Source organism: Ctenopharyngodon idella, chromosome 19 (genome assembly GCF_019924925.1).
Source record: "Ctenopharyngodon idella isolate HZGC_01 chromosome 19, HZGC01, whole genome shotgun sequence".
In the NCBI taxonomy this organism is placed as follows: Eukaryota; Metazoa; Chordata; class Actinopteri; order Cypriniformes; family Xenocyprididae; genus Ctenopharyngodon; species Ctenopharyngodon idella.
In genome coordinates this window covers 16,578,463-16,592,794 of record NC_067238.1, presented here as the reverse complement: position 1 = coordinate 16,592,794, position 14,332 = coordinate 16,578,463, and the positions used below count along the sequence as shown (strand labels likewise).

Genomic DNA, 14,332 nt, shown 5'->3' with positions numbered 1-14,332 from the left:
CAGCGATCTGTCAATTTTATCAGCCTATTGATTTCAGCGGAGCGCGCTGGGCTGAAAGAAGACCTTTGTGTCCTCAGACAAGAACACTTTGGAAAACACTTCATCCTCAGAAGACAACTGAGACGTTTCAATCCTTCCCGGAGTTTTTGGACAACAGCCCGGAGGAGTGCTGCGCGTTTGCTGATCGATACCATTTTCGTCTATTCTGCGACAACTTGCAACACTACGGCCAGAAACATTCTACGCTAATGCCGCGTTTACTGTAGCAGCAACAATTTGAGTACTAAAGAGGGCAACAGACTTACCTACAGGTAGTTAGTTACTAACATTAAAAGAATATTATGGGTTCAGTGCAAATTAAGCTCAATTGAGAGTAGTGCCAGTCCACTTTTTCTGCAGTCCAGTCCACTTTTTAAACAGTCCAGGAGTATTTCACCCATTCATTATTCTTTTTTCCATTGGGATTTTGAAAAAAGCCTTTGTTAGAGTTACAAGCGCCGAACCAAACCAACCAATTACAAGGTGAATCGCAACATTACAACTTTCCAGAAGTCTGAAGCAAAAAAGTATTTGAAAATCAAAGAAAAAAGACAAAGTTCAAGACTGTATGTACTTAAAAAAAAACTCTTTACACATAGGGTTGCAACGGTATGCGTATTCAAACCGAAAACCGAGCTCTGGTGCTCATGCAAGCTCACTTTAATCTCCTGTTGGACTCGCATCATCTTTTTCCTATGATTTCCAGTCCTATTTCTACTGTACATATAAATACAAGTGGTACAAAAATAACTATAAATGTATACAAATATAAATTAATCAATAATAAAATGGAGAAATATGATAAAACCTAAGATGTGGCACAATCCTCTGCTCTAGGTAGTGGATTTGAGCCGCTTCTCCCTTCTCAAACACACACAGGAATACATTCGTTGAGTTTACGGCTCCAAATAGCTTACACGTTTGCTTGACTCCTGCCAGAGGGAGGAATTATTGGCCTGACTCTGATCTGGAAGGTACGGCGTGGGTGTGAGGTCTGTGTGGGGACCAATGGCTCCCGGTGGGATACAGCCCTTAAATCCCCCCCTTTACCTTGCTGCATGTGCAACAGAACACCACCCACATTCACTCGAGTCTAATTTGATAAATCTAAAGAACGGCTCGATCCAATGGATCCGGGAGAACAAAACCACTCTTTGTATTTTAATAGTGCAGACGTTTTTGTAAAAATCCATGCCCGTGTCTGCTGAAGCACAAAACATATTAATCATTCTCTTCCCTGAAACGCTGAACCGAATGGCGTGCTGGGGGAAAAGACAAAGAGAAGCATAGAAACTACATGAACAACAGACGCTGGCGGTGCTTTTAACAAGAGTTGAGAGCAGAATAGGAGCAGGGTGCAAGAAAACACCTCGGGCCAACAAGGTATGGATACTGGAAAAGGTCAAAGGTCTATGTGATGAACAAAATGCACCATACTTCCAACACTTTAAACCCTTAAGTTGACTTCCAAAAGGAAGTTTTGGTGGAAATGTTACCTAGAAATTAGGACTGCACAATTTAATTAATTATACTATTATATCTTATATCTTGTTTTCTTCATTTTCAAACGTTAAACCATCACATTTATATTTTGATGGAAAACCACAGGTAGCCCTTAAAGATTTGCTTTTGTTGATAAGTGCTTCTCATTACAAGTATAGGAAGATGCTTGGTGTATGATGCGTTCCCAAATGCACACTAAATCGACCCAAAAATTTACTGCAAAACGAGCTTCTCTGAGATACATCAAATATTTTTGCTTTGTAGGTTAATTTTGAAAGCTGGTATGGTAGAAAGTAACAAAGCAAAGAGAGTGAACGATGGGATATAAACCACGCAGGGTTATCATTTCACTTGCCGTATGGCAAGCAGACCAAGACAGAGAAGCAGTAAGAGATGCTGAATGCTCTGCAGAATGCTGAGGGTCAAAGGTTGAGGTGAGTTCAGGCCTCAAATGGTGCTGGGCTGCCAAGGATGAATGGATACAACCCCCGGTTCCTGTTTCATAAATTGATGTGATTTTGCTGCTGGAACAGACAGCCAAGAACTTCCTCTATGTCTGCCTGGAATGGCGAACTTTGTGAAAGAAACATCGTACAAGAGAAGCGTGTTGACGGCTGTGATTAACTTCAGGCATCCAGGAGCTCTTCAACCACATTTCAATATCGAAGCCCAGCCGACAGCGTCAATCTCCAAACATACATACAAGCTGAGGATACGGTATTCTGAGACAAGGGGAAAGTGGTAACGATGGCCTCGGATGAAAATCTCTTCCTCCACCGAGAGTCTTCAAACTTTTCAGTACCCATCAAAATGGGATTGGTTGGTTGATTGGGGTTTTAACGCCATGCCAACTTCCTTCCTTTTTTTTAAGATTTATTTTATGGGAGATTTTTTGCCTTTATTGTGATAGGATAGTATAGAGTGGACTGGAAGCGAGGTGGGAAAGAGAAAAAGGGGGGCGGGATCGAGAAAGGTCCGCGAGCCGGGACTCGAACTCAGGTCGCCTGAAGCACAACAACGCTACATTTTGGCGTGCTGCCTACGAAGCACGAAACTTAGGGTTGACTGTTAATTTCTTCAAAAGTGTTTGCTGATTACTATAATTTCTAAAATAATATAAAAAAAGAAACTAAACCCATCAAATTGGGAACCTCCAATGCAAAGAGAAAAGGAAAGAAAGTAACATCGGGAAAGGTAGGCTGTTTCACCCCAACTGAGGAGCACTGGGTCGTAATCATGCTGTGCTGCAACTTATAGATCCAGCGATACATGGAAAGGCTGTCAATCCTAGTAAGGATGGGGTTGGGAAATGGGGTTTCTTCCCTAAATTACCCTCTAAGAGCCCAGAACTGCTAAAATTCAAGCTTTTTTCCCTGCCATCAGATTGACCGCAATCATTTGAGATCCCATCTGGAACTCATCAGGCAAACGTTTGGAAATGGCCCAATCATGAAATTAAACTTTGGGATTACCAAAATTTAGAGAGCAAAGCAAATAAAATTCACCTCAAGATATGTGCGCCGAGTCTTGGTTTTCCGAGGAGTGGGTGGCACAGATCCCCGGAGGGGGAGGCTGGGTTCCCTCTTAACTCTGGAGCAATCTGGACACCTGACCAGTCGGCATTACAGGTTGTGTTTGTTTTACTTTGTACGGGAAAGCAAACAGGGCTCTTTTCTTCAGACAGCGTGGGCCGAAATCTTTCTTAAATCTCTGGGTGGAAATGACAAAGCCAGTCCTTACCTTCCTGAGTGAGCTTTGACCACCTGAAGAAACTCTCTACACCACAAAACCTCCTGAACATGTAATTACTCTGACATCATTTGGGACTGGAGGAAATCGCTAACTAGATCCATCAAATGCTCACCCATGTCCTTCAGCTACAGCAAGAGTCTCGAATTATAAATCCAACCACATATGCAAATATCCGGCCCTAGATAAAACCTCCCAATTAAAACAAAACCGTTGCCACGCAACCACCGAGGTCAGCGAAAGTTTTTAAACGTGCCTGATTCTACCAGGATGCAAAGGACGTAAAGTTTCCTCTGCTCATGACAGCTCCTCAGTGGGTCACTGGACCGGAATCTGGAATCAGTCAGTCGATGTGATTAGCAGACGTGACCTCGATCCGCTACCTGTCACTAGAGCTTTACGTTAGAGCCCAGAGAGAGGGCCGTTCTGAAAAACCTCAAAAGAGAATCACTCATCCATGGCTTACCGCACACTGGAAATAAGATTTCAGCCGTGTGCCTGTTGAGCAGACAGCAGAAACAGCGCCCTCTATGGAATGTGTGGGCATAGTGCAAAGTGCAAACATTCTGAAAAGGTAAATTCTAGATAGATAGATATCCTGTCATTCCCATTTAAAATCAAATTCAACCTATTAGTCAGACTCAAAACTTAAACAGTCTCAAAAATTAAAACTGATTTAATGAAACTCCCAAGTTTGAATGTTAATCTTGAAGCTGCTGGACCCAACACAGTCATGTGTCAATCCCAAACTTGCAAACCAATCCTGTTCATCCATGACCAGCAAAATTAAAAGGACATCAGGTTAAATGACGTCACTATACAGGGCTATCTGGTTTTAATCACAAATCTCCCATCAAATAACCCACTTTACTGCCTGTTGCAAACTTAAAACACACACACACACACATCTTTCTAGGCTACTGTGCAGGGTCTCAGTCTTTGAGAGCGGTAGCTGCTGGCCAGCAGGAAGCTGAAGTTGCGGCCGGGAGCCAGAGCCCCTTTTCCCCTTAATTCCACAATGTGTCTTCATTCATCTCAAAGAGCACATGGAAAAGCCATTGCGGGGGAAAAGCCCCTTCCTGCCGGCTCGGTCTCGGACAGACGCTGCACTCTCGCGTATTCCCTCTCCACTCGGCTAACAGGAAATAGCCCTTTATTACAAAGGGGGGACGTGAGGATGAAAAACAGGGGATTTAGAAGTCTGGAGTTTTATTTGTAGACAACTTGTGTTGAGAGCTGCGAAGGGACGGAGAGGCAACCCAATCTGCCGTCCCCAGACAAGGGGGGGCTAATTTAGCGTACGCCAAATGGCCGCGGGACCACCGCCGATCTGTGAGGCGCACGCAGAGACGCCTGACAACACCGCCGAGATCAGGCCCATGAGCTCCTTCAAAGAGGGCTGCCTGAGGGGTAAAAGACAAGACTGACAAGCTAATGAGATTCACACCTTCTCATCTCTATATGAGATTACCGAACGGAGTACAAAATGAGAAATTATGAGAGAAGCCACCACATTTAAGACCACAAGAAACTGTTTTAGCAATGAATTTAATATCTGATGCAGTGCAGTGGGAAATAATGTCTGTATCTAGTGGGATAAGAGAAAGGTCCAGGATGATAGAATAGTCGTCTAGTAAATTTCTGGACAACTAGTTGACTATTTCTATCAATCCTGGAGGTTGACAAGTATGTTCATCTAGATTTAGCTTTGATATTTTTAGCTGCAGTGATTTAAAGAGAATGCATATCTACTTCTGTAGTTCTAGAACTACATTGAAAAGCCAACTCTACAGAGAAGATTTTACCATACAGACAGCGTGTTGTTTTAGTGTGGTTATAGTCCAAAGGCAACTGGTATCAAAATTAAAAATGATTGGCACATCATGATGCGACAGCGCTGCAATATTCCATTTATGTTTATTAGTATAGTGATTTTCACAATTAATATAATTTCAAAGTAGCTGTGAGATGACAGTCAGTTCTGTCAGAACACCGGCTCAGTATTGGCCGATGCTGTTCATGTGAGCAGCACGACGCATGTGTGTGATGCTGACAAAGGAGCTGGCCAATACAGAGTCGGCGTTATGACATAGAACCCGGAAGCGCTGCACTGTGTTTACAATGTGAAAAGTGTCGGAGAATGACACGGAAGAGAAGAAATTGTTGAATAAGTCGTTATTTTGGGGGGGGGTTTTTGCGCACAAATAGTATTCTCGTCGCTTCATAACATTAAGGTTGAACCACTGTAGTCACGTGGACTATTTTAATGATGTCTTTACTACCTTTGGGTGAACTAACCCTTTAAGCAGAAAATTGGAATATCCCAGAAAAGATTTGCGAAATAAAGCACAGTTTCCATCCCATGTGTTTAAGAGAACTAAATCATCACTTTCAAAATATCAAGTCTGCTGCAACCAGAGAAGCCAATTGCTCTTTTTTCCTACATTCTGATGTTTGAGAACACAATTTATTTGGTAAATGTGCTTCCATCAAAGTTTATGCGCATAGGCCTATCTTTGTATCAGATACAGAGAAGAGAAGAGAAGAGAAGAGAAGAGAAGAGAAATTGAGCAAACAAGTTATGTGCATCCTGGCGTTTCCATTCAGCGTGTTTTTGTTTTTGTGATATGCCAAGATTCAAAAATATGTGGAAAGATAGCTAGTGATAACAAATTTACTATTTACTGATGAAAAGTTTGCTGAAAATGCACAAAAAAAAAAAAAAAAAAAATACTGTTGAAAAAATTATGAAAATGTAATATTTAATAATGCTTTTGAATCTTAAGAATATTTAAACACTTTGTTATAATTTGGCATGTTGCGGTTTAACCTCTTTAGTAAATTTGCAGATTATTGCTAACTAAAATGTTATTTTTCTTGCTAAAAATACAAAACAGCTAAAGGGTAAATGATCTAAAATAAACAAATATTGCATGACAATATATTGACTTCATTCAAAGGACACCTTTGTCAAAATATGAAAACATATGAAAGCATAAAACTGTAAAAACTACCACTACAGAACGGTAAAACCCTCTCCAAGAAGTTGCATCTCTAATTCATCCCATGCTGCTTAATATGTAGGTCTGAGCATGAAACATTTTTTTGTTCTTTACAATAACACTGATAAATGCTCCACAATAACACAAACGACATGTACGAAGAAAGTAAATGAGATCAACTTTGATTTAATTTTGTCGTTAAACTCAGAGAACTAAGAGGAAGCCTCCAAAGACACAGAAATGTAAAAAATGTAAGTACTTTTACAAACTAAATAATGACAGTACTCATCCTTTCTGAACGACTATGAAGGGGCATTAAAAAAAAAAAAAAAAAAACCTCTGAAATCGGGTATCAACCCAAGAACAATAACACTTCTGCAAAACATTCCTGGTCGGTAGCAGATTGCCAAGAACAGTTTTGGATGGCTGCTGTGTTTAGGTTGTACGGCCTGGCAAATTATCCAGACCGCATCGTGCCAGGGTTCAACGGTTTTCAATGACGCATGTAAATTAAAGAGCTGAAGAGGAATTCTTTAATGGTCCTAGATGTAAATATGAGACGTTACAGAGCTCCTTACTACAGAGGTGCATCACGGGCTCCCTTCGAAAAAGCCAACAGAGACATTACAGAAATGCGGTAACGTCTGACAGGCGTAAGGGAACGGTATCAAATACTGCGGTTCAGACACTTCCAGCCCAAGGAACAGGACAAAAATCTTTTTCCTTTACATGAAACATTACACAACTGACCATATTCCCCCTCTACGGAACAATGAAGTAATCATGCCTGTGCAAACGTAGCACAAAAAGCCGCCGCTATATTTAGACTGAGATTTTTCTTACTGAAATCATCTTTAGTCTACTTGTCATTAAGCAGTTATTCAGTATCGTCATCAAGCAATAGATTTCCATTATTTCTTCTTCAACTTTAGACTAAAGTTTACACTAAAGAATAACTTTGTCCTCAGCTGTCATTAACTAGACTGTAATACCTGAATAAAACTCAATCTAATGTGATAGTAAGCGAAAGGCAAAACTGGACATTTTTCCGCCATTTCGGTTTTTGGGAACATATGACGGTATTTTATACAGTGTGCTCACAAAGAGTCCAAAATTCCCTCAAGTAGTCAAATGATACATTTGTTATGCATCCAAATAAAAGTCAAAAGAGTTGAAAGTCAAATGGCCATCTGGAAACAAATTATAGGAGGACAGCATGCAAAGGACACATCGCAACAGATGCAGGTGCACCAACAACACCTGGACACAATGGTGATATTCAGACTTGCTGAACTGGAAACTGCAATTTAATGGAAATAAGAGTTGAGCGCAAAAACATTTCCATGGATTTTCAGTCACCTGAAAGGAGGAAATACATCCAATCCAACAGTCTGAGACCACTAGTGAAAATGCTTCAATTTTGCATTCTTTTCTATCGGAATACAACATTTTTTATTACAAATTATGTTATAAGTTGCATAACAATGAGTGAGAAGTTGCATTGAAACATTTAATTACAGCACCCGTGGAGCTGACATGAACAAAACCTGATGATCATGTTCTTCAGCATGATTTGAGAGGATCCAAAGAGCATCTTGTACTTCAATAGTGCAGAATTATGAATATTTCTCCTTTTAAAGGTATTTAAATATTTAAAAATCCAACACTTTGCTCAATTCCATACCAAAACGAATAACAAAAAAATTGTTTCAATAGGGTCTCACACCATGGTTTCACAAAAATGGTTTAACTACTACTTAACATCCATAAAAATGGATATATGATCTCTTTCAAACAATGTAAGAAAATTTCAGCATATTTGTTTCATTTAAATTTTTTATGGCTGTAATGGCCAATATAACATTACCACAGTTTTACTGTTTTAACTTTGGTATTTTAGTGTAAACTACAGTTAACAGGGTACATTTTTATAGGGCAGTGTTTTCTTTAGATGTCTGCAGGCCACGGACAGCTGTGGAAAAACAGCTTTCAAACAAAATCAGAGTTTTTTAGATGTTGGTTGTTCTTGTCCTGGCCTGCAGGCTGGACACTGGCCTGGATGATGGACAGATTCTTACCTCCTCATCGGACGTGTCGTGCTCATATTCGTCCACCTGTGAGGAAATCTTGAGGCCGCCATCTCTGTTGGACACAACACTCTCTTCTCCACCCTCCTTCTTAGCGGCTTTCTTCTTTTTCTTCTTTTCTTTTGAATTTTGGCCAGCACTCTAAAAAAAAAAAAGAAAAAAAAAGAAAGAAATAACATTAGTTGTTACCGAAACCTCAGCTTATGCAAATATGATCAAATGTTTTCTATAAATGTGACTATAAATAAAAAATTAAACAATTTATAAATATTTTCTATAAAATGGACTATAAAAATAAGCATCTAAGATTAATAATAATAATAATAAATAAAAGATAAATACTTTTGGAGCTTTTCTGAGAGAATCCCATATTTTTTTTTAATCACTCCAAGTTTTTTTTTTTCTTTTTCCATACTAATTAAATTCACATTTGTAATGTGAGAAAAAAAAAAAAAATATTGACAATTTTAATCTGACAAAATCAAATGATCAAAATCATGACTGCTTCATTCCAATAAATTAATCGCATCTAACAAAAGTTTCTACATACATGTGTGTATGTATGTAATATGTATACACACACACAGGTTAAATACATACACACATTATATATTTACAAACGTATGTTAAATGGTAGCATTTATTACTCTCTTCACTTTTGCAGATTGTAATTTAAAAAAATGGTATTTAAAAGTTACTGAAGAATCAAGAAAATTTGCACTAAAACCAAAAAATAATTTAAAATTGTTATTAAAAACAAAAAAAAAAACAAAAAGCGAATAGTACAACGTAGTAAAAGTTACATTATTATTTACATTGTTCTGTAACTAGTAACAGTGCAAAGTAACACAGTGTCCATTACACATCTTACATGTACTTACTAAAGTAATAACATACATTATGCATAAACGGTTACACTTTATTTTAAGGTGTCTTTGTTACACTGTAATTATATATTTAAGTACTGAGTAATATTGCATAATTATACGCAATTATGCATAATTTATAGTTATTATAATAGCAACTGCATGTAACATATGTAACAATGACACTAAAATAAAGCGTTACTGCATAAACTAAACCAAAACCTAACTCTAACCATAATTATATAGTAAGTATATATTGTTAATTAATATTAATCAATACTTATTTGCATAATTACACTGTAACAAGGGCACCTTAAAATAAAGGGTAACACTTTTAGTGTCATTGTTACACGTTACATGTAATTACTGTAGTAATAACTATTAATTATGCATAATTACATGCAATTAACCCTAAACCCTCATCCTAACCCTATAGTAAGTTCAAGTAGTTTATTATTATTACTCATGTCCTTAAATGTATAATTACACTGTTACTGTAACATGGACACCTTAAAAGTGTAACCCGGTATGATATCACTCGAGTAAATCTAGGTAACTTATACTGTAACTTGTACTGTAACAAGCACTTGTTATTAGCATAGCAATGGTATGCAACTAGTATGTACAAAGTATTGTGCTTAATTGACATTTAAATCATTAAAAATAATGCAAAAATTGGCTTAATTTTATTTAAGCAAAATGGACAAGTTTTCAAAATGTTCTGTTGTAGAAAACCATACTTCATGACAGCATTTTCCAGAGACCCTCTTTTTATGGCAGCATGACATGTTTCAGATACGCAGTTTATTTCATTTCGCGCACAAACTTCCTGTGGGTGATTTACATGTGCGCCGTTGAAAAGCAGTCACCAGAACCTCACATCCTGCCCGAGACGCCGAGATGAAAGCTCTCAGTACCGCCTGTTATTTACCACAGCCCATCAGTCACGAGAAGGCCAAACGGACTGAAAATCTCCTAACAGGGTCGAGAGGAAGAGCAGCTTTGAGCCGCCGCGTCTCCCACGAGCCCGAGATGGGGCAGGTGAGCAACCTGCGCTGATTTACGGCTCCTTAACGTCCCGCTATCTCTTGGACTGCAGAGCTAAGTGAAACACTTCCTCCCTGAAGCCCAGTTAAATCCACATCAAGACGCTCGAGCCCCGCGTTCCTGAATGCCTCGTGCAGCCCGAGGGACGGCCAATTTTTCCGCTAGCACTGAAGATCTAAAAACAAGCTGAAACAGAGTTTTGGAAAGGAAGAGTTGGGGGAATGACACCGGTTGTTCTGAGTCATTAAACCGCAGGCCAAATCAGGACGTGACCTGTTAGGATAAGCAGCCATATCGAATATTCACAATGAATTTGCTGCCAGTACAAAATTGTGAATATCATGAGGACTTTCGTCACGTTTCAGTTTCACTGTGCTAGTTGATTCTTCCTTGCATTGAGTATAAAAGCATTAAAACAGATGTTTGCTCTGATTTTAACAAATACCACTGAAGTTTGTTCGAATCATTTTCATGAATCATTTCAAACCATGAACTAATTCAATGATTCACTTGTACCAACTGAAAGTGATCATGGATTTTGCAATATATTTGAATGTTTAGTAAGAATATATGCAAGTAAATACTGCTGTTTATGACTATGCTTTGTTATATTGATACATATGAAAATGATTAATGTTTATGTGAGTGTTCATGTAATAAAAAACGTTCTCAAAACATACACTCAAAAGTATTCATTTTTCATATACTACTCAAAAGTTTGGGGTCAGTAAGATTTTTCTTTAAAAGAAATTAGGACTTTTATTCATGAAAAGTTGCAGTAAAGACATTTATAATGTTACAAAAGATTGCTATTTCAAATAAATGCTGTTCCTTTTAAGTTTTTATTCAACAAAGAATCCTGAACACATTTTTTCTTAACATTAATAATAATCAGAAATGTTTCTTGAGCAGCAAATCATCATATCAGAATGATTTCTAAGGATCATGTGACTCTGAAGACTGGAGTAATGATGCTGAAAATTCAGCTTTGATCACTGAAACAAATTACATTTTAACATATATTCAAATCAGTGTTTTCGATCAAATAAATGCAGCCTTGGTGAGCTGAAAAGTCTTCTTTCAAAATCTTACAAAGTTAGTGTTTATTTCTATACAAATATTTCTACTGGGTACTATAATATTTGTGCATATAAATTAAACTCAAACATTCTTGCATGTGTTCATTCAGCTATTAATTTAGAAAAATAGTGTGGGAAAACATGCTTTAACAAGATTTTACTGTATTTTACTTTATTTGAATTCTGAATCTAATTTGCAATAACTGTTGAAATGAGTAAAAAAATAAGTAAAACAAACTAATATAAAAAAATATTTTAAAAAATAAAATATAAATCTGAAAATGATCACAATATGACAATATTTAGCTGTATATCAGCCAGGCTCAATTTGCCAAACATGCACACTGATACAACTTCGCACGTGACACGAACACACTTGTTTCTACTGCAATAGTCTGGTAATAAAAGAAGGATGTGGGGGCAGAGAAATGGGCTTTTGACAGATGATTTGACCAGATGATGTTCGAGTGGCCAGAACAGAAGAGCTCACGGTGTGGATTCAGATTAAAAACAAGCTCTTCAGGACGTCTGGCAGCGTGTGGCCCAATGCCAGCACGACCACAAAACCCACGTGGGCTGAAGATGTTGCAAAACCAAAATCATGACGATGAGAGTTTGAGTCTTGAAAGTTACAAATGACATACGATGGATGAATTAGACTGAGAAACAAATGCACTGACACGGACGCACACATACATATATACAATGCTGTTCAAAAGTTTGGGATCGGAACGATTTTTTGTTTTTAAAATAAGCCTCTTCTGCTCACCAAGGCTGCATTTATTTGATTTATAAAAAAAAAACAAAAAAAACAAACAAAAAAAAACAACAGTAATATTGTGAAATATTATTACAATTTAAAATAACTGTTTTCTATTTTATTATGTATTTAAAAATGTAGTTTATTTCTGTGAAAAATTCAAAGCTGAATTTTCAGCATCATTACTCCAGTCTTCAGTGTCACATGATCCTTCAGAAATCATTCTAATATGATGATTTGCTGCTCAAAAAACATTTATGATTATTATCAATGTTGAAAACTGTTGTGTACAATTTTTTTCAGGATTGTTTGATAAATAGAAAGTTCAAAAGAACAGCATTTATTTGAAATAGAATCTTTTGTAACATTTTGTCTTTACTGTTAAATTAACGCATCCTTGCTGAATAAAAGTATTAATTTCTTTAAAAAAAAAAAAAAAAAATATCTTACCGACCCCAAACTTTTTAACAGTAGTGTATAATGTTACAAAAGCATATCAGAATGATTTCTGAAGGATCATGTGACACTGAAGACTGGAGTAATGATGCTGAAAATTCAGCTTTGATCGCAGGAATAAATTACATTTTACTGTATATTCACATAGAAAACAGCCATTTTAAATTGTAATAATATTTCACAATATTACTGTTTTTACTGTATTTTTGATCCAATGAATGCAGCCTGAGTGAGCGACTTCATTCCAATAAATAAATCATTTTTTACAATGGTAGCGCTAAAGCAAAATATTAAACTACATATATATTTTACTGGTTACTATCATATTTGTCCATTATTACAATTATTACAATATATTGCTTAAGCAATGTATTGTAATATTTCATATGAATGCAGGAATCAGACAAACACACTGACAGGCTTTTGGAGCACATCCCCTCACATCCGTTTCAAACCTCTTTAAATTGCACGCACACATTCAGTGTGTGCAACGAAACGTTTGCACAATAACGTGTTTTTAATGTCTGTTGGCGGACTGTCCCGGGTTCCGCTCCGAAGGCCTCGAGTCGCTCATTATTTCTTTCGCTTCCTCTGAACTGCGGTTGAGTTATTGAGTGAGTTGCGGATGGAACAATCCGACGGCACTCATCAACATTCACGCTGATACTTAATTAAGACCGTAGCTACTCAATTAAACGTGTCCCGTCTGGCCCGTCACGTGTGTCAGCGATGGAAGCGGACCAGCCGTGTCTGCAACGCGTGCTGTGCGTGGGAGTGCCTTAGCGAAAAAGCAAGTTTGATGGTAAGATGAGCCCCTCTGGTCTTTTCCACCCCCGTCCCGATGTCATCTCCCACCCCCTCACACGGCGTGAGCGAGGCCGCTGCTGGATCAGACACACGGCTGCAGGGGTGGAGGGAAATCTCGCAGGAATCATAACGTCTCCGGCAGCCGCATTAACTTCTGCCTGGTGTGCATCAGTCAGAGTTGTGATCCATCTCTCAGAAGACCCTCAACAAAAGAGCGCAGGAAAAAAACACGCCGGGGGGCGGATTACAAAGTTGAGACAGGAACAATGCATCCCACGGCCTCCGCTGAAACGCCAGACAGATTTCAAAGCTGCGAATTTGATAGTGTCCCGCAGTAAGTCAGACACATCCGCTTTGGCCCTGAACCTCACACTGTAGGTGCTGTTGATCCTGACAAATGAGAGCAGAAAGATCTGGAGGAGCTCCATGAAGAAAGTGCTGCTCGCATGTAAAGGGGTCTAATACTACACCAGTGATGGACAATAAGAACAATATTATCAGCAGTGGCTGTTAACCATGAACACTTGGTCGACTTTACAGAAGCATTAGCTACACACCAACAGTCTTGTCAATGGACAATGAACAGTTTTTGTAAATAAGTCAGTTGTGGCACAAGACATAAGAGCTGTTGGCTCACATAAATAAATAAATATATGGATAAAACATTACATTATAACCCTTAACCTACTTGTCTCCGCCCCCTGGATCTAAACCTACCCATCTCCACCCCCTTGATCTGGATCCAACTCCTCCCACTTTACATATCCCTTAACCTACTCGTCTCCGCCCCCTGGATCTAAACCTACTCATCTCCACCCCTTGATCTAGATCCAACTCCTCCCACTTTACCTACCCACCTCCGCCCCCTGGATCTGGATCCAACTCCTCCCATTTTACATATCCCTTAACCTACTCGTCTCCGCCCCCTGGATCTAAA

At 38.4% G+C, this 14,332-nt stretch overlaps 1 protein-coding gene across 1 annotated transcript in view; it reads right to left on the bottom strand.

The window, feature by feature from the left end:
* The window catches only part of bop1 (BOP1 ribosomal biogenesis factor), a 78,587-nt gene that overhangs the window by 57,091 nt on the left and 7,164 nt on the right, over positions 1-14,332 (bottom strand). Inside the window, exon 3 of the mRNA XM_051873686.1 lies at positions 8,372-8,521. Coding sequence (XP_051729646.1) covers positions 8,372-8,521 — 150 coding nt within the window. The remainder of the gene's footprint in view (positions 1-8,371; positions 8,522-14,332) is intronic.